Source organism: Mastigoproctus giganteus, chromosome 12 (assembly GCF_048544385.1).
Source record: "Mastigoproctus giganteus isolate SK-2022 chromosome 12, ASM4854438v1, whole genome shotgun sequence".
NCBI lineage: Eukaryota > Metazoa > Arthropoda > Arachnida > Uropygi > Thelyphonidae > Mastigoproctus > Mastigoproctus giganteus.
In genome coordinates this window covers 28,590,339-28,613,899 of record NC_143586.1, presented here as the reverse complement: position 1 = coordinate 28,613,899, position 23,561 = coordinate 28,590,339, and the positions used below count along the sequence as shown (strand labels likewise).

General features: G+C 34.0%; 1 protein-coding gene across 1 annotated transcript in view; it reads left to right on the top strand.

Moving 5' to 3' along the window:
• The window catches only part of LOC150076822 (developmentally-regulated GTP-binding protein 2), a 73,343-nt gene extending 50,022 nt beyond the window's left edge, over window positions 1-23,321 (top strand). The window contains exons 8-13 of the mRNA XM_090386723.1: window positions 3,491-3,581; window positions 4,216-4,390; window positions 7,443-7,531; window positions 12,601-12,659; window positions 20,676-20,729; window positions 23,102-23,321. Of these exons, the coding sequence (XP_090242849.1) occupies window positions 3,491-3,581; window positions 4,216-4,390; window positions 7,443-7,531; window positions 12,601-12,659; window positions 20,676-20,729; window positions 23,102-23,188 (555 nt within the window). The 3' untranslated portion in view covers window positions 23,189-23,321. The remainder of the gene's footprint in view (window positions 1-3,490; window positions 3,582-4,215; window positions 4,391-7,442; window positions 7,532-12,600; window positions 12,660-20,675; window positions 20,730-23,101) is intronic.
• Window positions 23,322-23,561: the final 240 nt, after the last annotated feature.

The following is a 23,561-nucleotide window of genomic DNA, read 5'->3' as shown; positions in this document are numbered from 1 at the left end:
TGATGAACCATTATAATGTTGGTGACCAAACCATATGCAACATCATAAAAAATAAAGGGATGGTATTAGATTTAATATCGACATCGCAAAAAATAAAGAGAAGCATTGTATATTGGACACGCGAGTAATATGTGGTAAGTTTTTTTCATTTTTTATCTATCGACATAGGTTGCTGAACATTTTTCGACACAGTTAGTCCCCGACTTACACAACTTCGGACTGATGTAAGTTTTTTTTTTTTTTTCACTCAAATTTTTTTTTTTTTTTTTTTTTTTAGGATTGTAAAATTTAAAACAAAAGAAAAATAACATAAAATAAGCAATCAATAACAACGATCACGGCACGCACAAATTGCATAAGTGAGATACGGAGCAACAAGCAAAAAAATAGGAAAGAAGAGAAGATTCTTACAATTTATTTATGGTGTTTTTTTTTTTTTTTTATATATATGACTGAAGAAGGGGACACACATTTCACCATAATAATGTAAAAATCCACAGAATTGCAGTTATCGGTATTTTCGCAAACTCAATGAGATGAGTTTACTACCGTTTATAATTAGATGCATGAACAGAAAAGCCCAATAACACAGAAAGTGCAAATTGTTTTTTGGTAGTGACCTCCAGAAATGTGCTTTAGTAAAATGTGAGCTCGCACGGGGTGATAATAGTGAGTTTTTGCCTTAACCCTGTGAAGTTCTTTACAGAAAATTAATTTTGACCGTTATCATGGTGCCAGCTAAGAGAATAAGTGAGAGCAGTACTAGTAAATCTACAAAGAAAAGGAAAGTGATTGATTTGGATTAGAAAATTAAACTAATAATCAAGTATTGCGCTGAATTCAGATTTCTGCTATAATAATAATATAGTAGAAATATGTTATTAGTCAATCCTGAGTTACGTAAAACTCGACGAAGTAAGAAGTCCTTGAACATATCCTTTACGTATGTCAGGGACTTCTGTATTTTTGGATTAACCGGGAAATTGATTATCCGGGATTTGTTTTTTACCATCTATCCCAGAAAATTGAGAGTCTACTGTAATTGCAATGGGACGATAATTGGATGGAAGAGATTTGTCACCCTTTTTAGGAACTGGCTGGATATGAGCAAATTTCCAAGCAGAAGAAAAACCTCTTTGGAATAAGATAATGAAAAAAGACGGCAAAGAACAGGAGTAAGTTCAGTAGCACAGGTTTTGAGAACAAGTGGAGAAATACCATCAGGACCTGGAGCTTTCTTAGCAAGATTTGTCAAAATCCTTCTAACATCCTTTTGACGGAAGACCACAGCAAGCATTGAGAGTTGGTGGTTAATTGATTTCTCCATTACTTTACGTTAATCCAAAAATCATTAATACATGATTTTGATTCTGATGTGACAACAGAACTATCTGGTCTTGACAGAGGTGGGAGCAGAGATGAGCAAAAGTTGCAGCCAATAGCATTGGCAAGAGACCAGAATGCTTGGCTGCCATTAGGGCAAGAAGCAAGTTTTCTATTCTTAGCCAGTTCAAAATCTAGTTTGGACTGATTAATAACTGCTTTACAATTGTTGCAAGCTTTGGTGTAGGCAGAAAATGAAACTGAAGAATTGGAAACAAGCCAATTACGATATACAACATTCTTCTCTTGAACAGCCTTAGCACATTTATTGGAAAACCAAGGTTTAGATTTTAATGTGGAGTGGTAGGATAAAGGATTCCATTCCTACAAGAATAATTTCACTGACATGATCTGAGCAAACGTTGACATGAGAAGTTTTGAAGCAGTAATCTGACCAAGGAAAAGAAGAAATGAAATCTCGCAGGCTATCCCATTTTGCATTCATGTAATGCCAAACAGCACGAGATTGCGAATAGCCATGAAATAAAGGCTCCATTGGAGAAGAGACAATCACCAAGTTGTGATCTGAGGTGCCTAAAAGACCACTCACTTTGACCATGTGCTTAGAAGGATTGTTTGTGAGAAAAAAGATCAAGCGTGTTGGCTGTATGGTTAGGATTGTCCGGTATCCTTGTAGGTAAATGAACAAATATTTTTGCTCCATTTGTAGCATAGGGCTTTCACAGTAGCCATCCATCAGATTTGACTCTATGCAACTTCATTTAGTATTAGTAGTGGCAAACAGTGCAAGAAAGAAAGCTTATACAGCATCAGCCAAAAAAAAAAAAAAAAAAAAACCTACTTTCCATATCACCTGTCCATCCCCTCTAATAGTTTGTCTTGTTGTTCCTTGAATTTATTCAAGCTACTCATATCTACAACACTAGATGGAAGTTTGATTCCAACAATTAACTACTTGCTGGCTGAAGAGAAATTTCCACACATCTTTCCTCCAACCATCCTTTGATATGAATTTATGTCCCCTTGTGTGTAGTCTGAGCAGGAGAAAGGATTTTGTCATACTCAATCTATTCAATGCTTTAAACACATCAGTCAGATCGTGCAAGTGCTTAGTCTACACATGCTGCAGTTTGCAGAACTGCAGCCTTTCCTGGTAAGAGTACCCTTTTGTTCCTCTCACTGATCTCATTGCCCTTCTCTGCATCCATTCCAGGCTATCCACATCCTTCTCAAAATGAATGTGCCAATAAAATCCAACCAACCAACCAATCCTTCTCAAAATGAGGCTTCCAAGCCTGTATGCACTACTCAAGATGTGGCCTAATATTGCTTCATACAATGGGATAATCGCTTCCTTTTCACTGCTGCCAAAATTCCTATATATCATTGAAAAAACTTCATGAGCTGTCCTGTTGGCCTGTCTGCACTGCTCAGAGAACTTATATCTGACTGCACAATTACCCCCCCCCCTTTACAGGTTTTTTTTATTCTCCACTATCCTAAGTGTGGTACCATATGGTAAGTGTACAGAGAATGGCAATGAGATTAGTGAGGGGAACAAAAGGGTACTTTTACAAGGAAAGGCTGCAGTCTGGCTTCAGTAATCTGGGATTACTGCTATCCATATGCAGTATCTTGCATTTGTTAATGTTAAACTTCATTTGCCACTTCTAATTTTTCTGAATCTTGCAGCAACATACCCTGGTTTTTGTCTTTATTCCTGATTCTTTATGTCCGGACTGTTTTCATTTCAATTAACAGAGTCTGCCGTATCTAAATACTCCTTCCCACAGCATTTTTTGGCTCTTTGTCTGTTTGGAGTTTAAAAAAGGAATGAGTGGTAAATAAATCTGTCACAACTGGATTCACTGTACAATAGAACTGCACCTCATCCATACTCACTTATGTTGTTTCTTATTCCTCAGATTTGTTATGAATTTACTAGTCAGTTTTCAGGATAAAAAATCTGAAATAATTCAAAGGAAAAACTTTACACCTCTGCCTGAGACTTGCCAACTATCTGCTTTGCAAAAACACAATTATATTTCAGGTTACTTTGAAGTTTTATTTTAATAATTATTTGGCTAATAAAAGTAATTTTAACTATTACTGTTTTCATTGATTTTCATTTTTTGTCATATTATAGGAAAAAAAAGCTGGAGGAATTTCATTTAATTCCACTTGTCCTTTGAGCCGCTGTGACGAGAAGTTAGTCCAAATGGTGCTCCATGAATATAGTATCTTTTTTTATTCACAAGATTTGAATGTATTTAAGAAAGAGAAAGCATACTGAAAGAATGCCTTACCGAAATTATATTTTTGTATGATCTTTGTGGCAATTTTTATTTTTATACAGAAATAAAATGACTTACTGCTTTCTCCATCATGTAAAAAACGTTTTTAAACTTCTGTTCTGAATTTATTAAAGCCTAAAAGTTAAAGCCCAAAAAGAGTTTTTCAGATCATGAAAAGAATGCTGCATTTATCTCATTAAATAAGAGAAGGGAAGGGTGGAACTAATAGAAGTGGAAACAGTTTATAAATTATATCAATTTAGATGTTTGATAATAATAATTCTGATAAACAGCTGCAAAATTATATGCTGCTAGCTTATGTATTATTGTTAGTAAATGTATGAGAGTTGGGTAAATTTAATTGTTGAAATATTTTTTCCCTCTTTTTGAAAATGAGAATATTTGAAAAATGCTAGGTAGCATGCAAACATTTTTATTAATGTTTGATGTAGATGTTTATTTAAGCATTATTCTCTATGCATTGTTTATTGATTTTAGTTGTAAAGTTTGACTACTTAAATTATTTGCACTTCAATAATGGACTAATTACTTTATCATTTCCTTAATTATATTAAAGAAATCTTTAATGCTGAGGTTCTATTTAGAGAAGATTGTACTCCTGATGAACTGATTGATGTAATAGCAAGAAATCGTGTTTATTTGCCATGTTTATATGTATATAATAAGATTGATCAGATATCTATTGAAGAAGTAGACAGGCTGGCACATCAACCTTTTACTGTTGTTGTTAGGTAAGAATATAATTTTTAAATCTCAACAATCTTTTCTGTTTCTTCATACCACTTGAAACAAAGCTCCAAACTTTGTGATGAACATACTTCAATGATTACATTACGGGGAAGCATTTGTAGGATTATTCAAGCATAATTTCTCTTTCCTTAATAGTAATCTCAAACACGAAAGATATTGCTTAACTGTTATGTGTAAATTGTTCTAATGGCTAACCATGGGGCATTTATAGATATTTACATTGAAAATAATTGTTAGAAATAAAGAATTTTAATTATGGCTGAAAAATTATATTAATTTTATGAGTAATCTTTAGTTCCGAGTTTGAAATGACAATAAAAAGGTCAGAAAACTAAAATTGTAGAAACTTACCTCCCCATCAGAGTAAGTTCCTGTAGTTTTGTTTTTCCAACCTTTTTATTGTTATGACTGAAAAATTAGTTTATTATTTATTGCAAGCTAATATTAGATCTGAAATATTCTAGAATTATGTTAAAAACATAAATTATTGCATCTTAATACTATGATAATTATACTACAAATAAATGGACATATCATAGGATGTGCACTCCTTTATCGGCTGCTATACAGTCAAACCTTCCTGATCATTTATCCATCAAATTCATCACCAAAATCCATTATCCACACCACACATTTTCTTTCTACATTTAGGGAAGTCTGAATCTGCTAAACCACCCGAGAATGAACAATTTAGTTCTTTGTTTGGTCATTTCTCAAATTAGTGCATCAGAATTGATTATGAAGGGTGAAGATTTTGCCTCGGAGCTTAACTTTTTATGGTGCTGCAGCCACATTAAGAAATTTGTTAGGTCATGGGATTGTCTAATTGCTATTCATGAACAAGATTAACAACTCATTGCCAGCAAAATGATAAGTTACTCATATACAATGTGTGGTAATAAAGTTCCTGGACTGGTGCAATAAAAAGAACACAAAGTGAAGGAGCTCAAAGATGGTTTTATTTTTATTCAAAGTAATCACAACATAATTGACTTATTATACCATTATAATATTGACTTATTATTGACTTATTATACCTTATTATAACATAACTTATTATACCTTTTTAAAAGTTTCTGAAAAGAGTCAGCAAATGCATCCAAAGAGATGATGTTCAGTTTGGCAGTTACATTTTTCTTTATACCCCCAACATCTTTCCTTTAAGGGCAGTTTCCACCTTGGGAATGCTAGATTGGGAGAGTAGGGTAGATGGTTGATCTTTACAATGCCATGTTTCATCAGAAATGTCTTCTCAACAAGTGCGGAGTGGGTGACGATATTGTTGTGCAAGAAGAACCAGTTGCCTATTTCTTGAAATTGCAGCCTCACCAAAGAAATGTACTTCAAATAGTCTTTGAAGCACCTATATGTAATGCAACATTGACTCTCTCCTCTTCAGGCACAAGGAATTTGTAACAAAACATTCCACACCTTGTTTGTCAAAAAATGTATTCAGCATCATCTTGATTCTGGACTTTTCTAAATGAAATTAATTTGGGCCTCTGTAATGATTTTGAAGTCTGCTGTATGCTCTGGCACTTCATCTCCAGGTTGTACTGAAACACCCAGTGCTCATCTCCAGTGAAACTACATTCAAGGAAATTAGGATTGACAAGTCTGGATGAAGGCTTTGCATGATGTCACTCTTCGTTGCTTCTGCTCAACTATAAGGCTGTGCAGTACAAATTTTGCACAGACCTTCCTTTTCTCTGTATCTTCATGCAGAATTTCACGAATCATCTCCTTATTCACATCCAGATTATTGGCCATCATTCTAAGGATGAAACAACGATCTCTTGCCACAATTTTTCCAACTTCTGCAACTCTGTCCTCATTTTGAATTGACCGATTTCCACTTCTTGGGTCATCGCAAACATCCTCATATCTGTCTTGGAACTGCTTATACCATTCAAACACACTGGTATGACTTAATATTTCATCACCATAAACAATTTGTAATATTTCATATGTTTCTGTTGAAGAGTTTCTAAGTTTGAAGCAAAATTTGATATTTGCTCTTTCATTCCATTGAAAAATTGTGATATGGAATATTAATGCTACTAACGAAACTGGTCGTTACTTGCAACCTGTCAGCCTATGGGACAATCTCTCTGTTAGAGGAAGTTTGAACCATAACATTTCACTTTCATTTACTTTCAAGCTCGTAAAACAAGACCACAGTAGCACCAGTCCAGGAACTTTATTGTCATACCTTGTCACGTTTCATAATTCTCATCTTTATGTAAGAATCTGAAGTGTGTCTGATATGATTATTGTTTATATAATGTTTTTATAACTTTTTTGATTGTTGTTTGTAAATAGCATTGACACTGCAGTTTTTATCTATTTGTATTTGCCTATTATTATTATTATTAGTCATATGGTACAAGGAAGCCTGAGGCTTATGCTGCACCAGCAAAAAAAAATTCCCAAGTTACCCTGAGAGAGGGAGAGAGAGAGAGAGAGAGGGAGAGAGAGAAAGTAGAAAAGAATCACCAAGAAAGAAAAGAATGATAATGCCAATTAAAAGAAAATTAAGTATCCCAGAGGATTGTGACCTTTCAAAAAACATACATAGATCATTGTTTATTGAGCGATTGTCTGATTTTTGAAAACCTGAGTAAAAGGGAACTCTTTGTTTTTTAACACTCTTGCTTATAATGCTGTCCTGCTTTTAAATCTTCAGGCAGAATTTCATGCTCTTTTCTTCTGGTTCAATGATCAGTCCTGTGAAATGGAAAGTCCCTGCTAATAGTGGTCTTTAGGGCTGGTTCCTCAAAAGTTCTATAACAGGAGTTTACTGTATCTCTGTAATGAAATAAAACAAGGAATCAGTGGTCTAGAGCGTGGAATTCTGAAAATAAAATCAGAAACTTTCAACTTTCAATTATTTTTCAAATATTTATACTTTTTAAAATTTTAAATTAGCTGTTAATTAATTCTTAACATTTTCTTATTAATTAATTATTGATTATATATTTGACAGTTCTGGATGATGTATTTAAACTTTTATATTATGGAATTTTACTGCAGCTGTAATATGAAGCTTAACTTGGACTACTTACTGGAACAATTATGGGAATATCTTGCTTTGATTCGAGTATATACCAAAAAGAGAGGTGGTGAGTGCTTAATTTTAATATTAAAATGCACATTAGTTACTCCAATCTTCACAAAAGAACATTATGAAAAGTAATATTTTTAAAAAGTTACTTTGAATTATAAAAAAATATTCTTGTGAATATTTTTAACTTTTATTGTTTTTTTAAAAAAAAATTATTCTTTTATTTATAAAGAATAAATATTAAAATATTTAAGAATATTCATTTGCATTATATTAAATGTTTGTGCAGTAAGCTTTTTAGATAATTTTTCCCTACAGTCTTCTTATTATTTTACCTTATTTTGCTTTACCTTCAGTATTTGTGCTTTTTAATTCAGTTTCATTTCCTACTTCTCTCATGTTCATTTAAAATCAGATGAAGATTAGTATAAATGGGCACAGTGTCCTCTTCACCTTCATCTCATAATGTTCAGTGTTGAGATTCAAGGAGTTGATTGTCTGACAAAGGATGACGAAATCTTCTTATGGGGAGTACATACTTCTGAATAAATTCTGGAACAGCTATAATGGTGCACTGATCTGCAACAATGCTTAGGTAGTCCATGTCATCAGATATTCTTGTGTGTATAAGTGATACCAGGGATTCCCAACAAGATATCTAGTCCATGATCAAGCCATGCTACTGGCCTGTATTGTCATCACCATATGTGAAAGGTGGGGGGGGGGGTTTCTTGACTCATTTTTATCATATGTATGTGTCTTACTGTCTGCATGGTGCAAAAGGTATGTTTTGTCAGACCTCCAAATCTTTTGCCAATCATCAGTGATCCATTCAGCGTTTCTGAATGGATCACTGATGTTCCAAGTGTAGTGATGCCAAATGATCATAATGGACTTGTCATTGTGGTGTTTTCTCTTAAATTCTAATCTAGTAGATAGTTTGATCCATTGTACTGCTGTAAATGGAATAGCAACACTACGTTTCTTGTCTTCTGTCACCCTTCCTGTAACCATAATTATATGCCCTTTTTCTCAACCCATGGAGTAACTTTTTTAACCAATTTTTGTAGTTTGTGGTCTTTGCAGTTTTCTACAACAGCTGTTTAGGAACGGTCCACCTACATTGTGTTAGTAACAGCAATGGCATCTGTTTTCTTGGTGTTCACGATCATGCCCTTTAAAAATTTTATTAAATCATGAAACCTAGTTGTAATTGCTTTATTTCACATAAAAATACAGCAGTCTGCTTTTTTGCAAAATGATGCTTATGTCGTGATTTTTGGCCTTTTAAAGTATTTACACAGGTACCTCATTGATACTGTCAGAAGTATTCATATTTCAGTGATCAATGGGTGTATATAAGTTTTCAGAGAGAGAAGATGGTGAATATATGTTTATAGTTGCTAAAGATTAATCATCAAACCAAATGAATCATTATTCAAAATGGGAAGTATTGCAAGAAACAGCAAGAACAGGGAATAAGTGATAAATAGGAGAGATCGTAACATCAAAATCAGAAGATTTAGTTTGGGTTAATTTGTTGTTTGTAAAGATATCAGACTGATAAGTAATGCCTCAATTTGTTATAAATTGCATATTTTTTTGTTTAAAAATTTTGACATTCAGTTTTTTGAAATAAAATAAATTTTATTTCAAAGAATTGAATTAATTTTTAACCCTTCAAGAACAAAAGCAAAAATTCATAAAATCATTGCTGGCACCATGCTAGTGTAGGTTCCAGTATTAATTGCAATAAACGGGCTTGCATATATCCTCTTATGGCATCTGCCAGTTGCAATATGATGAACACTGGCACACTCAAAGTTTTGTAGTGAATGCATGCCTTCTGCTACTGCCAGATCCTGACTAGTTCTTGTTTTATCTTATCCCTACTTTTCTCTTCTTATTTCATCATCCCCCTTCTCTTTCTTGTCCTCATTCCCCTTTCTCTGAACATTGTCATATCCTGGCCAATTCTGACATATTGATACTTCAATATTTAAACTGATGTGTGCCATCCACTGTTGAGATGATAACGAGATACTCAACCTTGAATGCCTCTTTCCTTGTAGTCACTACTTCTTTATTCAGTTTATCTCTTTACCTATATACTTTTACTATTACAGTAAACTCTCGATGGTAAAAAAACAAATCCCGGATAATCGATTTCCCGGTTAATCCAAAAATACAAAAGTTCCCGACGTACGTAAGGATACGTTCCAGGATTTCCGAGTTTTAGGTAATTCGGGAATGACTAATAACATATTGCTACTATATTATTATTGACAAATTTGAATTTGACCGATACTTGTTAATGTTTGGCCATTTTATTACATCCTTATTATAACGATTCCTTAGAGATTTAACAGATGCACCGTTTTCAAACTTTTGAATAATTTCAAGTTTTTGTTTAACTGAAAACGCAACTCTTTTGCGTTTACCCACATTTTCGCGATTTCTAAACAAAAAAAAAAAAAAAAAAAATTCCGACATCCCTGACATAAATAACGAAACAAAATTTGTCCTTTTGCAGTGCAACGGAACACAACAATCGACACAACACACTAAAACAAATTAAAAATTTCGTCTCTCTCTCTTTTTTTTTTTTGAGCAGTGGGTGTGAAGACAGCAGGGATTGCAAAATAATAGGCACACTAATCTCCCAATGATGACTTAGAATGCCACTTGTCGCTTATTTATGACTTGCAAAATATCTGTTTATACCTATTCTAGTTATTACTTGAATTTTATTTCTGTTTTTTTTTTTTTTTTTTTTGGAGTCTTGAAGTGTCCCGGTTAATCGAGAGTCTGTTGTACTATTCTCTTTATGGGTTTTTCCCATCCTGTGATGGGGTGCTGGTATTATTGGTTGAGGAACTCTGAATTGTTCAGGATCATAGCTTTCTGGTGTTTCTTGTAGATTTTCTGGGAGGCCTATTGCTGCTAAGTTCATATATATGATCATTGGCATGCTGGTATTATAGTAGTATTGGCAAATGATGCAAGAAAGCAAGCTTATATAGTATCAGCCAAAAAAAAAAAAAAAAAACTGCATAGCTCACCCATATGTGCCCTTTGGTGATCTGGAGTCACTGCTGGAGTTGCTTCTTTGTTGCTGTGCAGAGCTAGGTGTTATCCATGTATATCAGGTGGGAGAGGGTGTACAGGTTCTTCCCACCTTCTTTAAATATTGTACTTGCTGTATTGAACATGGTGGATAGTGGGTTAAATGCTGGACAGAATTGCAGTGGTCTTGGGGTATCTTCTGGAAGATTCCTCCTCTGATGGGAATCGTTTTGGCATTTTTCATAAAATACAATACCTCAATGGGTGGTCCTCTAGTTTTCCATGATTGCTTCTAGAAAGTTTGTCACTGTCATATTGACTTTGTACATCTTCGGCTTCACTGTCAGAAATCTATGGGGCTTTGGGTCAAATCCCTGATTCTCCAAGTGGTCTGATATCTTCTAGGTTATATAGTTGGTCAAGATCTCCATTGTTGGGAGATAGGTGATTGGGCTCTATTTCACTGGGTGTCTTGTATCTTGATTCTTAGCCTTCAGGTAGGTGATTCCTTGAGTAAGAAACTGGAATTGTCTCTGAGTGACTTATTATCCAGTGAACTGCTCCACCAGTTGCTTGAGGTTATTATGATCTGTTTTTAACCTATTTTTAATTTTACTTTTATCTTTGTATTTATCATATTTTAATAAAGTTGTGTTGGTTGGTGCAAGAAATCTTTACTGTTGATAATTTTAATTTATTTTTTATGGTTGGAGTTTTCATTTTTACAATAGATTTTGTCTTACTGCTGGTTGAATAAGTACTCTGAGTGAAAGTTTGTATGCTGGAGCATCCTCTAAATGGTGGTACTATTTGTGAAATACCTGTTGATTTTATAGAGGGTTCATTATTCATTTCTGGTTTACAAATGTTTGTGCACAATCTGATGGCATTATGACATATATGATCTGAGGACTATCTAGGTTTCTGGCATACCATATAATTCATTTGAAAATAAAATAAACATTTTAAACTATAAACTATGCATATGACATAATTTGTTTTAGTAATATCTTCATTATTATTATTATTTTTTTATTTTTTTTTGGTCTAAAAAAGTCATATTTATTGAAATTAGTATTTTTACGAAAGAAGAGAACTATGCAGTAATGGAATACTTTTTTGAAGGACTGTCTGGGATGCAAATCCAAAAGGATATCTAATGGAGATTTTTCATAATGATTGTCCATTGTGAAGTACCATCAAGAACCCAGTTATAGAATTCAAAAGGGGTTGTGGAGTCGCTCACCCAGGATAGTGATGGACCTGATTTTGAAGTTCATTGGATTAGGTTAAATATACAGCAAAGATACATAATCATATTATATGAATAAGTTTTTATCATATTCCTCAAAAAGAATTGAGCATGAAACTAATTTTCAGTGAAACAGGTTCCTGAGGATTTGACTGCAGAGCAGGAGAGGATGAATTGTGGAAAAACAATTCTTGTAACATTTATCCTGTAGTCAGGTTTGTTGGCCAGTTAGTAATATGAGTGAAACTTGGATTCATTACTGTTATTGAGAAACTGAACTGTAGCCCACGGAGTGGACTGTTTGGTCTCTTGGATTGGCATGGACACTAGTTAGGTTTATTTGGATTATTACTTGTCTTGCTTTATAAAACATTTGAAAAGATAACTGTGTGAGACAAATAATGATCTTATTCATGAGTTTGAGAGTAGTCAGAGAACCAGGATAGTGGATTCTACATAAGGGGTCTTGAAAAGATGCAGGAATGTTGCATCAAGTGTATAGCACTTACAGGTGACTGTGTTGAATAAATGTTTATTCATTTCCAGACTGCTTCATTCTTTGTAGTAGTCCAGAAACTTTTCAGCTACTCCTCATCTAAATATCACAGTTATCTCCAGTTGACCTTTGGACAAAATTTTATGATTCCACAGAGACCCATTTTGTACAAAGCAATTACTGATGTGAATTTGTGAGGGCAGTATTGAAAAGATAAAAAAAAAAAAAAAAAACCTTAATCACATATTAACTTAACTTCTATACTTGTTTGTACCCATCATTAATAGTTTTCTTCCCCCCCCCCCCTTTTCAGAGCCACCAGATTTTGAAGGGGGACTTATTCTTCGAAGAGGTGCAAGTATTGAGCATGTTGTAAGTTTTCTTTCTTTTTTTTAATATAAAGTACATGTATATGGATGCATAGTTGTAGAATTTTATCTGGCTATAATGATAATGTAGCGCAATAGGCATTTTTCATAAAATATAATACCAAAAATAAATCTTTCTGAAGTGGAAGGACATGTACATACAGTGCTTCCTTAAATTCTATCCTACTGTATTTGCATGTGTGCATGTAAAAAATGCCTTATGGTTATATATAAACATAAGGTAGCAATATTCAGACTGTTTATTTATACACCATAGTATTTAGAAAAATATTTGACTATCACTACTTTTCAAAAAAAAGTAATGATGGTCAAATACTTTTCTTATTTTCTATGCAGAAATTAATAAAATGTTGGTCTATTTTTGATTTAAATAACAACTATGTCATTAAAGCAAAACAACGCATTTCAATGTTTTTTTGTTATGTTGAAACCACACACACACACACACACACACACACACACACACACACACACACACACACACACACACACACACACACACTTCATTTAGATGTGGGATGATTTAGGAATGGACTGGAATTTTTAATCAGGATTCCATCAATATGCCTCCCCCTACAAATGCATAGCTGACCACAACTTTTTTTGAAAAAAAATTAAGTAATGTTAGACAAAGAGTGTTACTATAAATTTCACGTCTCTAGCACTCTTTTACTCAAATTATTTCCATGTATTTTTATGAGTTATCATGTAAACTGATCACCCTCTATGCACACTAGAGTCCTACACTGGGTCAGGTACCAGGAGATTACCTGCAATGGCTGTGTAGGTTCTCAAGAAATTTGTGGTTTGCAGGTCAGGTTGGTACCAGTTTTTATAATTCATTCATTGCCATATGATACTGAAAGACTGGGATTCCAAGATTCAACACAAAGAAAAAGGAAGAAGACAGATGATTTATTTAATGTGGAAGATTCAAGTGATGAAAATGTTTCTGCACCTGGGGAAATCCAAAATTATACAGCAATGAAGTTTTTAAATTGTTGAAGTGATAAGGGGGAAAAAAAAAAAGATTTGGTTTTCAAATCATGCAGCTGTAGTAGCTTGTTTTATCCTTGTCATTCCTGCCAGCAGTGTACCCAGTGAAAGAAATTTTCCTGCAGGTGAATTTATAGTCCAAGAAGGAATATAGTTGCACACACAAACTGTTGATGATTGTCCTCTTTTTGAATAGCAGAAATGTGTAAAATTAATTATGTTATGGTATAAGTTTATTATATTTTTTCTGTTTAGCTTTTTTTAAATTTTTGTGTATTATATATACTAAAAATATTAATATTGTTTGATCGATTTTTACATTATTTTTTGATGTGTAAAAAAATTTAAGACAAATATTTTTAATATGTCCTGTTTTTGTTTTGTGGGTCAGGTTGCAGCTAAAAACAATGCAGGTAGGGTTTGGGTGCAGTTCCAACTACTACTATGAGTGTGGGTCAGGTGCAGGTGTAATACATTTGACCCATGCAGGACACACACACACATGCATGTGTATATATACAATTATATAGCAATTGAACATCCAACTTCCTAGATTTTCTGCAGATTGATCATGAGAGGCATCTGAGTTGAAGCTTTTATTCATAAAGCACATCTAGTATGTCTAGCTTCAGTTTCATATTTTTTAAATAGTGAAACTTGTTTAAGATTTCATCAAAAACAATCCTGCTTAAATTTTTTTTAAAAAAAATCAAAAAATTATAGCCATTTTAAATGGGTATATTATCCTTAAGAGGGTCAGACTATTTTTTCTTTGGACTTGAATGTTTGAGACTCAGAATAGAATTCTCATTATAGTATGATTTGTGTACATTTTATTATAAGCTTTGATGCTCTAGTGATTATCCTAACTGATTATGTTAACACAATGGTTTAAACTTAATATCTTGATATAATCAGTTTAATATAATCAGAAACACCAGAACTTAAAGAAATGCTTATGCATTAATAATCATTATGCATAAACAGATTAAATAATTCTAAGTTGCTGCCCACAAATATAAGAAAGATAGATAGGATAAAGTTGAAAATGAAAGAGCTTAAAAAGCTTTATCCTTTATAAAGAATAAAAAGTATATCACTGAATTAACTTTCTATTAGGAAGAGTCCCAACTATGACTTCATTAGCAGTGTCTGCCACTGCTACTGACATGCAGCACACTCTGTCTATATAAGAGTAGAGCCTAGCACTAATGCATTCAGTAGACTGGTGTTTCACTTGAAGAATGGGTCTAGAGACATGACCTAAATGAATTACAATGGGGGGGGGCAATGATCTTGGGTTCATATTAGTTCCCCTTAGCAAAACCATCTGTGATTCCCTTAAATTCTTTTGGGTCCATCCCTGTTCAGATAACCTTGTATTATATTCTTAACTAAGGACTCCATAATCTTCCTTGATATAGAATCTAGCTTACAGCTGCTATAGTTGCTCATTTCACCCTTCGAGCCACCTTTGTGAAGAGGAGAGATGTTCGTAGATCTGCAGTAATAGGGACTTCCCTGAATTCAAGGATTGATCTCAATATTATAGCTAAAAGTTGAATACCTCTTTTGCTTCATCCTTCAGTATAATTAGATAGATTCAGTTGGCTCCTGGTGACTTATAGATTATTCCCAGTTGTTATTAGCTAGGCCACTATTGTAGGATTTTCAAGTTTAAAAAACTTTCTCACATATGAAGTGGATGCAAAATATTTATTTAGTTCATCAGTAACAAGTACATCTTTTATAATGTTATCATAGATATCTAGTGGACTACTCTGGTTCACTTGATATCTGTGGTATTTTCCTTTTTTTTTTTACTAATATAATAATATAAAATTCCTTACTATTGTTTTTTACACTTGTAGCTAAGGATTTCTCATTCATAATCTGCTTTGGTAAGTTTATTTCTCCGAGTAACGTTTGCAGACTAATTTACTGGGATTTAGAGTCAGAGGGCAGTTTTCCTCTCTAGACACATTAGGACTCCTCTCTTTGCATGCATGCGTGCACGTGTGCCACTGAGAACCTGTTCATTTAACATCTGTTTTAGTCTAGACTTTGAAGAGTAAATTCTGTTGTCATAAAAAGGTTAATAGTTTCCACCATTATAACTTATTTGTATATTTCCCCATTCGGCATTTTTATTTGTTAAATTACTATTTGATCCTTGAAAAAAACTTTAAAAAAATATATCTAAGACAACTGTAATCCCTCCTTATAAAAGCAATAATCCTTTCCTTTTCCTTGATACTAATTTCTTTAAATAGATCCCACATTAATACACACTATGATTGCTGCTTGCTAGTGGTTCTCTTATTTAACAATTCCTTGTATCTGATGAATCTTAGAAACACTTATTGATAACCAGATCAAGGCTATTTCTTTCTCTTGCAGCATCTCTAACGTGCTGATATAGAAAAGTCATTGAGCAATTACAGATGTGCCCTGCTACTAGGCAAGTAATCAGTCTACAAGTTTCAGTCAGTCTTTGAAAAATTAAGTCCCCATAATAAGACATTCTGATTTTTTGGTCTACTCTGTTTGTGCATAAAGATGTTCATTATATCAATCAAGGTCATTGAGTATATTTTTTTAATGTTCTTCTACTCTCAATTTTGTTCTTTTACTCTTTATGTCATATCAGACTGGATCACTCTAGTTATTTACTATTTATTAGTATTTGACAAAATAGCTCAAGGAAGCAAACTTATACAACAACAACTATGAAAACGCCGAGTGGGTAAAGTACCTGCCCGGCAACACAAAGGTCGCGGGTTCGATTCCTGCCTCGGGCTTGGATCAAATTACTGCAAAAAACCTTGGGAGGTGCAATATGGCCACAGAAGCCGATGCGCCAACAACTACCAAATCAAAAAAAAAAAAAACTATGAAAACAAAATTATCCACTTCATTTGTCCATCTTTTCTAATAATGTCTGCAATCCTCTTAAGTTTTCAAACTATCTATTTCCACAGCATCAGGTGGAAATTTATTCCTGCAACCATCCTTTTTCCAGTTTGTTTCCTTGTATTTTCAAGAAAGAGTAAAGATGCCCTCAGCATTTAGTTTACTCAACCCATTCAAGGCTTAAAAGTACTTCATTCCCTGTTTCCAGGAATTGCAATTTCCTGCCCCCATTAAACAGGATTTCTGCATAATGGGGGCAGGTAAGTCTTAGATAACAGAACTGACATTGCAGATGTTGACTGAGATGACTTTACACTGATGTTTGCAGATAAAGAGAGTGTGATGCCTTCATGGTGAGGAGAAACTATGTGAATGAAACTGGGAAGCTGAAATTAATGATATTAAAATTACAGAAGATTATTCGTTAGAAAATTGTGAAAGCTTCCTAGCTTCCATGGCATATACTCAGTAATTTTGAGGGAGGTGGCAAGAGAGTACATTGATTCATTAGATTACCCCAGGGGCTCACATCTGGTGAGTATGGGCATGGCACACCCAGGGTCCTGAGCTGGATATCATCATTTTTTTTTCTTTCTTGGTGATTCCCTTCTACTTTGACTCACTCACTCACTCACTCACTCTCTCTCTCTCTCTCTCTCTCTCTCTCTCTCTCTCTCTCTCTCTCTCTCTCTTCTCCAGCTTCCTTGCACCATATAGCTAATAATAATAATTAATTATAATGCTATCATTGGATTCAAGAGAGATTTCTTTAGACTGGAGAAGTGTCGATATTACCAGTACATAAAGGTGGTTCTAAGAGTAGCTAGAGTAGAGTGATACTGGGTGCAGGAAATCATATCGACATTAATTATTTCAATTTAGCAAAGCATTTGACTCAGTACCTCAGGAGAGGTTACTGTATAAGATGGAACATGTTGGAACTGGAGGGAAGATTAGATGGATTGCAGGGTGGCTGCAGGGCAGGAGGAAGAGGATTGGGATTAATGATTACTCTTCAGATTGGTCTGATGTTAGAAGTTGGACCCTCCAAAAATTGGTTCAGGGCCACTGTTTCTGATTTTCATAAATGACATCAATGAAGGAATAGAGGATATGATGTCAAAATTTTCAGGTGATATGAAGATTGGAAGGGTGGTTAATGATCAGCACCCAGAAGTGCTCCTTCAGGGATGACTTGGATAGACTTCATGGATGGTAAGAAAAGCTATGTTTTAATGCAGCAAAATGCAAGGTCTTGTGCTTGGGGAATAGCAACTCCAAAATAACATACACTTGGTGGAGTTCAATTAAAATCACTGGGGGAAGAAAGAGATTTGAGAATTAGGATATGGACAGACACAAAGTTCTCTGAGCTGTGTAGGCAGGCAATAAGGAAGCCCATGGTGTAAGAAGAAGAAGAAGAAAGAGTTATGATGGGTAAACGTAAAGTCCTCTGAGCTGTGTAGAAGGTAGCAGGAAAGCCCATAGTGTAAGAAGAGAGAAATAGAGGAGTCACAATATGGGCAGACACAAAGTTCTCCATACTGTATAGACAGGTGGTGAGGAAGCCTGTGGTGTCCTATTGAGTTTTCAAACATTTATTTGTAGAGATGGGGAGGTTATAATCCCACTATATAAGGATTATAACCTTATACAGTGGGATTACGTATCCGAGAATGGAGACTGCACCTAAAAAAACATAGAGATTCTCGAGAGGATCCAAAGTTGGGTAACTCTTGTGTAGCAGATGTGGGAAAGTCTTCGATAACCCAGCTGATGATACTGATGAATTGAAAAGTACTTCACATTGATCTTTACTGAAAAAAGACCTTTCATGGTGAGGAGAGGTTATGTGAGTGAAGCTGGAAAGCATGAAATTAGCAAATTGAATTTTCAGAAGAATATTTATTACAAACACTTTTGAGCCTAAAAGCAAGTAAGGCTCATGGTGTTCGTGGCATATATACCCAGTAATTTTGAGGGAGGAGGCCAGATTGAGCCATTGAGGTTAATTATGAGGGTATCATTGGACTTTGGAGAGATTCCTTTGATTGGGATTGGAGAAGTGCCAATGTATTGTCAATACATAAAGGCAGTTCTAAGAGTCAAGTTAGTAGTTACCGACTGGTTAGGCTGACTTTAGTGGTAGGGAAAACCTTAGAGGCAATGATTATAAGAGGGAAGTCCAAGGATATTTAGATACAAATGGCATTCTGAAGGGCAAAAAACATGGTTTTGTTAAGGAAAAATCATGTTTAACTAACTGATGAGCCATTTTGAATGCTGTTATTCATGAGCTGGATGTAGGGAACAATTTCAACATGTTTTTTTTTGGATTTTAGCAGGCATTTGACTCAGTCCCTCATGAGAGTTTATTGTATAGACTTAGGATCTATCTGGTAAGTTGGGATTACTGGATAGATTCTAAGATGATTGCATGATGGCTGCAGGGCAGAATGCAGAGGGTTGTGATTAAATGGATATTCTTCAGATTGGTGCAATGTCAGAAGTGGGATTCCCGAAGGATCAGTTTTTGGACCACTATTGTTTCTGATTTTCATAAACGACATCAACGAAGGGCCAGAGAGTGTTATGTCAAAATTTGTAGAAGATTGGGAGAGTTCTTAATGATTAGTGCCAACAGTGCTGCTTCAGGAATGGTCAGAAAAGTGGCAGCTGTGTTTTAACAGAATGCAAGATCTTACACTTTGGGAATAGCAATCCCAAAATAACTGATATACTTGGATGGGTTGAATTTAAAAAAGTAGAGGGAGGAAAGGGATCTGGGAGTTATGATATGGGTGAATATGAAGTTTTCTGAGCAGTATAAAAAGGTGGCCAGGAAAGTCCATGGTTGTCCTGTCAATGAATTATCAAACAATAGCTTGTAGAAAAAAGGGGAGTTATAATGCCACTGTATAAGGCAATTGTAAGACTGCACTTGGAATGCTGTGTGGAGAGAGAGATATCAGATTAGACGTTTTCTTTTAGCCAACAAGTTAATTACTGGAATAAGTTACTTCCATGGGTAGTTGATGCTGACAGCTTGAGGATATTCAAAAGTCAGTTGGATAGTCACCTTTGAGAGGAAGGAAATGCATAGTTTGCTTTTATTTTTTTTAATATATATATATTTTAATATTGTTACTATTTTTATGATTTTTGTTTAATTAATTATTTTTTTTTTGCCAGTTCATCAAATGTTTATGGATTCCTTGCACTATATGGCTAATATTAATACTAGATCACAAACAGGTGATCTAATCATGGCTCTGACATTGAAATGTACCCAGAGCAAGGATAATTTTTGACAGAGAAGTGGCCCTCTAAACTTTGTGAGCCACTGAAAAGTCTTCGAATGGCACATTTTCTTCTAAAAGATTTTTTTTTAAATTTTTTTGGTTTTTTGTTACCCTTTATCCTGTTTTGAAATAAAATTTGATGCAAATTTTCTGCTTGGTTTTGCTGCTTAAACTTACTCATTTTAAAATACAAAGAAACACATGAAATGCGTTCTATTCGAGAAACCCTAATTCAGACTGACCGCACATAAATGGATGATTTACTACAGTGCGATAATTTTAATATGGAAGATTGATTCCCAGAATTTTTAATTAAACCTTGTAAATGAGGAAAGTGACTTGCATTTAATCAGATGTGGAAGTTAGTATACAATATAAGAAGTAGCCAGGAAGGCACACAGTCTTATTGATGATTTACTGTATCTTTGCATCTAAGGAATAGGAAGTTATAGTTCTGTTATACAAGGCAATGGTGAGATCACATTTGGAATACTGCTTTCAGGTTTGGAGGCTGCATTTAAGAAAAGACATTGAGCTTTTTGAAAGAGTCCAGAGACAATTTCAGGAATTCATTTCTTTCCATAACGTTCTAATAAACAGATTTTCATGTATAAAAATTCTTTATTTTATTTACATGTGATATTTCATTATCCTTTGTGTGTCACTGTAGTACTGTAAAATATTACTACTTAGATATATAAATAAATATATACACTGTATATAATAAATTTTATTGGAATATTCATGTTGAACGGTGTGAGCTATAACACACATTTTTTTTTTTATAGTGTCATGCCATCCACAGAGGGATAATTGGTGTTTTTAAATATGCATTAGTTTGGGTAAGTTTTTTCCTTAAGTTTGAGTAATTTTTTGGGCATTAGTTTGGGTAAGTTTTTGTTCAGAAGTGTTAAGATACAAAATATTATGCACATCTATTTCTTCCAGAACAAGAAGACAATGTGCATGATGGAAAACTGCTATTCCCCACATTTGTTTTTTATGGTAAATCCAAACATGAAAGGTTAAGTGGAACTTATAGTACTCTAGTGTATTGAATAGTTGAGAAGACAGAAGATACTTATTGAGATTCTACTTTTGCTTAGTATGTATTTGTATTGTAATACATAATTATTTATCAGTATTTTCAAAATGATGCACTGAAGCAAGCTTATATAGCAGCAACCAGAAAAAAAAATAAGAAGGAAGGTTGTTCCAAGGAATACAAGTAGAAAGGATAAATGAAGAAGAAAAGTTTGTTTGGAGAGTGGAATTGTGAATGGATGTTGACTAGCTATTGCACCTATTTTACCTTTCTTCCACTGGTTTGGAAGAAAGGTAAAATTACAGAAAAGTAATTCAGAAGAATATAGTACCCATGGAAATATCTTTGGAAAAGAAATGCAACAGAAAAAAAAACCATCTGATAGTGATGTGGAATGGAGTGGGTTTGTAAGAGAGAGAATGATTAATTTGGCTGCTCTCTCTTGGATAGAGTTTAGGAGGTTTTGAAGGATCCATGCTAGATGTGGGAACAGTATTCCATGATACAGAGTTAGCAACTTCTTAGGAGGAAATTAATGTTGAGAGTAAAAGAGAAAGCTAAGTTTTTTTTTTTATGCAAGGGAAGTAATATTTATGCTTATGACAAGACAGATTAGAAGTCAGTCTCATGAGGTAATTTGGACCCAATGGATTCAATGGTACTGTTACTGAGTACAGTTATCTCAACTTGTTAATGAATGATGTAGTTCTCACGATAAGAAATGTTTCTAGATACATTGGTATACTTCCAACAGGATGATGCATTTGCATATTTTCACTCTTATGTCTGTGCCTATCTGGATAGTGAATTTTCTGAATGATGGATAGGTCACAGACAGAATCTTTTAAATCACAACCCCCAACTGCTCACACCTCACTTCCCTAGACTTTTTTTGCATGAGGATACCTGAAAGAAAATGTGCTTGTGCATCCATAAACATTGCTGGATTTGTGAGTAATAACATAAGATGAAGCAGACAGAATTGCAGCTGATGTGTGACACCATGTGCTGGGCTATTGAGAAATGATGCCATTCATGTATGTCTGGTGGCAGACATTTCGAACATCTGACAATGTAATGCATCCCATTTCTATATATCTAATGTATATGAAACCATTTATGGTTCTTGTTTACTCAAGTATTCTGAGGTACAGCATATCAAAGTGTTTGTACATAATTTTGACTCGCCCTGTATTAGAATAAAGAGATTTAAAACAGTAGTCCAACCAACAAAAGAGAAATAAAAATCATGCTGATCCTCCCATTTAGATTTGTTGTAATGCATTGCTCATGTATGTTGAGGGTTTGTTGCTGAGGAAAAGGTCAAGAGCTATATGGTTAGGATTACCTGATATTTTTAGTAAGTAAATGAGCAAGTTTTTATAAGGTCTTTATGGGAAAAAAAGTCTCTGTATGTACCAGGTGGTCTCTAGAACTAGAAAACTGACACCACACCTGGGGTTATGAATTTTCAAACACCGCTTTTAGGAAAGATGGGAGACGATCAGGTTTCAAATAAAGGAAGTCTAAAAGTTCCAAGTGATTTATTGAATCAGGAAAGTGATAGAGGCAATACATAACTTGATAAATGAGGTAAAAAGGATTTTGAGTTAAAAGAGATAAAAAAAAAGAAAAAAAGACGAGATTCTAGGTTAGGAAGTCTCTAACAAGAACATATCAGAGTGGCCACATGCATAAATATCGCCTTTAAAGCAAAAGGGATTAAAGAATAAATTATTAGGAAAGTCAAATGTGAGTGGTGGTGGAGGAAACTGATAATGAGATTTGGTCAGAAAAAGAAAACAGAGCTTAGTGGTTGTAGATGGAAATGAACATTGAGATTAGAACTGAGATCTCCATATATTTGTGAAATGAATTAGAAAGTTTTTGGTTTTTACTCAGCCTTGTTTCAACAAGGAATTCTCTTGTCGGTAAGCAAAAACTAAGTTAGTTTAGGTTTATCTGCACCATAGTGTGTCTCTTCTTCTTCAACTTATAATCTACCCAGGTATCTTTCCTTGTTTTAATATCATTAAATAATTGAAAGAAAAGAATTTTGAGGAGAAAAATTTTTAGAACTATCAAATGGTAGTTTAATATTTAAATTTTATTCATCAATATTTTATAATTCAACAATTCTTGACGTTAATTATGATTGTTTTGTTGTAGGGTACCAGTACCAAATATAGCCCCCAGAGGGTTGGTTTACAGCATGTGGTTCATCATGAGGATGTTGTTCAGATTATCAAGAAATAGAATAAATACAGCAATTCCTTGTTGCCTTTGATGTAAATGAAACTGCAGAAAATAGCATGTCTCTCCAGTAAACTGAATCAAAAATGAAATGAAATAAACTTTCTTCCATAATTTTAAATCCTATTTAAAGTGTTATTTATGGGATAGAATATCCTGGTTATGCAGAGTATTTCCTTAAATAGGCTGTGCTTAATTATTAATTTCTGTGTGCCATTTACAGAATGTGTTATGTAAATACAGAATATTTTTATCTATATTGTGCAAATGTTAATTGAAGAAACTGAGTTATCCCTTGTGGGGATAATATGCTCATAATGAATTTAAACAGGAATATAAACCACTGAGAAAAAAATATATATACTGATGATTTGTT